General features: G+C 47.8%; 1 protein-coding gene across 1 annotated transcript; it reads right to left on the bottom strand.

Annotated features, from left to right (window-relative positions):
- Nucleotides 1-637: 637 nt before the first annotated feature.
- Nucleotides 638-1,987, bottom strand: LOC119327590. Its single transcript, XM_037600687.1, has 2 exons — nt 1,350-1,987; nt 638-1,186 (listed from the first exon to the last, which is right to left on the bottom strand). Exons 1-2 carry the CDS (start codon nt 1,820-1,822, stop codon nt 961-963), a joined length of 699 nt encoding a protein of 232 aa, XP_037456584.1. The 5' UTR covers nt 1,823-1,987; the 3' UTR covers nt 638-960.
- Nucleotides 1,988-3,455: the final 1,468 nt, after the last annotated feature.

The following is a 3,455-nucleotide window of genomic DNA, read 5'->3' as shown; positions in this document are numbered from 1 at the left end:
TCATTCATGTCTGTTTTCCAATTGAGATGCTGACGGGCGCAAATCTAGGAAAAAAGTTACACCTCCGGATTTTCCTTTGTAATAAGAACTGAAAGTGAGATGGAAAGATGTGTTGCTTCAGTGATCTGATCACTGAGACCGGAGTAGTTAACTCACGTAAGATGTTCCCTGGCGCATGAGCCTGAAACATAATGAAGTAATATAGTAGCCATTTGGCAGAACACAGTAAAGGCACAAAAAGAAACAACTTTCATGCAAACCGAATGAAAATGATTGATTTACGGGAATTTTGGTTCACGGCTCCCACGATTTAGAAAATCTAGGTAGATGTTTTCTTTCTAAGAACTAAATTCCTGTAAATATCTTGTGAAGAATCTACGATCAGAGAGCGACATGATGGATGCTTTTATGTAAACATTTATGCAGTTTTGTTTCAAGAAAAGTCTCATTGCGAACATGTATGAGAGCCTACAAGGCATCGTGAGAGGCACTCTGAAGTTTTTTAAGAAAATTATAAAAACACATTGGTGCCAATTACTATATGGTTCCGGTCCTGTAAGATTCTTCTTGTAACATAAGCTGATCTCGGAGAAGGATACGTCTAGTCTTGATGCAGAAGATGATTAGTTTACATAGGTTGAAGAAGGGTGTCATATCATTGAGAAGAAGAACACACGCTCAGATTAACTTGCACCAAAGAAGACTCGAGAGCTAGACTGATGAACTCCAGCTAGAGCTGATGATCCACTTTACTTTAGCGTACGCAGCAATAACATGCAGGAAAACATTTTGAGATCCATGTCTTCTTAACTATACATCTATCCGCTCTTGCTTGCTAGCATTCGGCCGACCCTCCGTTATGAACTTATGATCAGTCCGTTTTTACTTTTTAGCCTCCTAGCGATCTAGCTAAGGAAGATCGATCCATGGTGCACGCGCCGCGCCGACGAGCATAGGTTGCTAGCTGGCGGCCACGGGGGTGCGCGCCACCGCGCCGAGGTTGGCGATGGTCGGCCGGCGGTGCATCATCGACGCCGCCGTCGCGCCCGCCTCCTCGCGGCGCGCGGTGCCGGCGGCCTGCTCGGCCGCGGCCTGCTTGCGGTGCCGGCGCGCCGCCGCGTTGAGCGCCTCGTCCATGGCCATCTGGTCCTGCCTGCACTCCTCGCCGCAGAACGCCGCGTCACCCCTGCACGAACCATTAACCAACGCCCGCATCAGCACCAAGAATCATCACCCGTGATCTTCTCCCAGTGGAAATAAAAGAGAATCCACCCGCAAAAAAAAAAGAAATAAAAGAGAATCAACTGCGGTTGCAGCGGTAGCGTTAGATGAGTTTAGCTTGCTCGTACCTGTACATGAAGATGTCGCCGTCGCGGGAGATGCTCCTCTTGCAGAGGAAGCAGGAGTCGAGGAAGTGGGGGCGGAGGGCAGCGGCGCCGCCGGCGCCGGGCTTCACTCGGAAGAACCGCGACGCCACCATGGCGTACCGCTCCTCGTCCCCCTTGACGGCCGCCGCGGCCATCAGCGAGGACGGCGCCGCAGCGGTGGAGGCGACCTCTTCTCCCATGTGTACGTACGCTCGCGCGCGCGTGGCAGGCACGGCCGCCGCTGCTCCGGAGAGGAGAGTGATGCGTGCGTGCGTGCTCGCTCGGGTGCGGATGGAGGCGACCGGGCCGGGGTTATATACTATACGACGGAGGGCCGTTTGCATGCGTGCCGTTGGTTGTGCTCCGTGACGAAACCATGGGTGGTAGGAGAGGAGCGCGAGGGAACCCGTTGGCGGGCCGGGAAGTCGATGGCCGGATCGAATCAAATCAATCATGCAGCCGTGGAGAGGGTCCGGATACCTGGCCGGCAACCTTTCTTTCACTCCTGATGAAACTCTCCGTCCGTCAGTTAACAAGCGTTTTTATCTGACCCGCAGGCAGGCCGCAGTGATCAAAATGCTTTGTTAACCTTGGTTTTGGATCCCGGCGCACGTGCATGGTTAAGTAACGATCCCTGAATTCTTCTTCCGGTGGAAGGGTAGAATCTTTCCAGGGTGGTGGCCTGGTGGTGCGATCTTCTGGCGCCGTATGAAATCCAGCTCTCTGGGGGCGGCGCGCGCGGTGGGAAGCCACCTCCGTCACGTCTGGATCTCGTGTGAGCTTTGGCGATGAGCTGCTACTTTTCTTTTATCAAGAAAACGGCAGGAGCACTGCACTTTCATATTAGACCAAAAAGAGTGACGCGTACTCCTCCATTTCTAAATATAAGTCTTTTTAGAGATTTCAATACGAGCTACCTCCCGCGTTCCTAAATATAAATCTTTTATGAGAATTCACTATAGCATATATACGGAGCAAAATGATTGAACATATACTCTAAAAGGTGTCTATATAGATAGTGGAATCTTTAAAAAGACTTATATTTAGGAATTGAGGAAGTACATACAAATGTATATAGATGTATTTTAGAATGTAGATTCACTTATTTTGCTTCGTATGTAGTCCGCATTGGAATATCTAAAAAGACTTATATTTAAGAATGGAGGGAGTATAGAGATGCTGAAAGCTCGACGAAACCAGGTGAGCTCACAACACACAAAACCTAACCGATGCCCCCGCTTGCCATAGAGCAGCTAATTAAACGCCATTTCTTGTTGTTTTACTTCTTTGAAAACAAGCGCGGCCACCTCGAAATGTGTGAGCCAGGTGCCTTTTCTTTAATTATCCACATCACATATTGGTCTTTGATTAGAAATAAAGATTGTAAGCCTGCTGAGAAAAAATAATTGCAAATAAATGTGCCTGTTGATAAAGTAGGATGCTAAATATTGCTAGCGGAATTGCTTTGGTGCAATCTAGTTTGAGAAAGAGTGAGAAAAGGGCTGATTTTCAGAGCTAGGATTACTTAGCAATGAGATAAAGATAAGAAGCAGTATCATCTTGTCAAATGGGGCGAGGTGTGCCAGCCCAAGGCTTGGGGATAATTAATCTAGATATCTTCAATAAAGCCTTATTAGCCAAATGAATTTAGAAACTGGAAAGAGAGGAAGGACTATGGCAATCCATGTTGTTAAATAAATATGCTAAAGGTGCTTCTCTTTCTGGTATAAAATATAAGCATGGTGATTCTCAATTTTGGTCTGGCATCTTGTCTGTGAAATCCAGCTCTCTGGGTCTGGTGGCGGTGGACGGACATCGCGGCTAGATTAGCACTCCCTTCGTAAAAAAATATAAGAGCGTTTAGATCACTCTCGTTGGTTTCTCCGTCGTCCGCCTAGAATCTGCGCAACGGGAATTAAAATGAAGCAGGTCTACGCCGAGCATTGTGGCGGTGATCATGACCGGAGCGGGTAACTAACTAGAATGTGATTAGGGATGAAAAACGAAGCGTTTTTGTGTGTGTGTTTTGCGTGGGAAAATGAAAATGAAGAGGAAATGTGGAAATGAATCTTTGTCCTGACGATTGAC

The sequence above is a fragment of the Triticum dicoccoides genome, chromosome 7A, assembly GCF_002162155.2.
Source record: "Triticum dicoccoides isolate Atlit2015 ecotype Zavitan chromosome 7A, WEW_v2.0, whole genome shotgun sequence".
NCBI lineage: Eukaryota > Viridiplantae > Streptophyta > Magnoliopsida > Poales > Poaceae > Triticum > Triticum dicoccoides.
Note: the sequence above shows the minus strand (reverse complement) of the source record. Positions and strands in the feature narration are given on the sequence as shown.

What these genes read in the sequence shown, in the direction of transcription:
- LOC119327590 (XM_037600687.1), bottom strand. Translation starts at nt 1,822, where the DNA reads ATGATTGATTTGATTCGATCCGGCCATCGACTTCCCGGCCCGCCAACG. An exon ending in GGCGACATCTTCATGTACAG is followed by an intron (nt 1,187 to 1,349) that starts GTACGAGCAAGC and finishes TGGTTCGTGCAG; the next exon opens with GGGTGACGCGGCGTTCTGCG.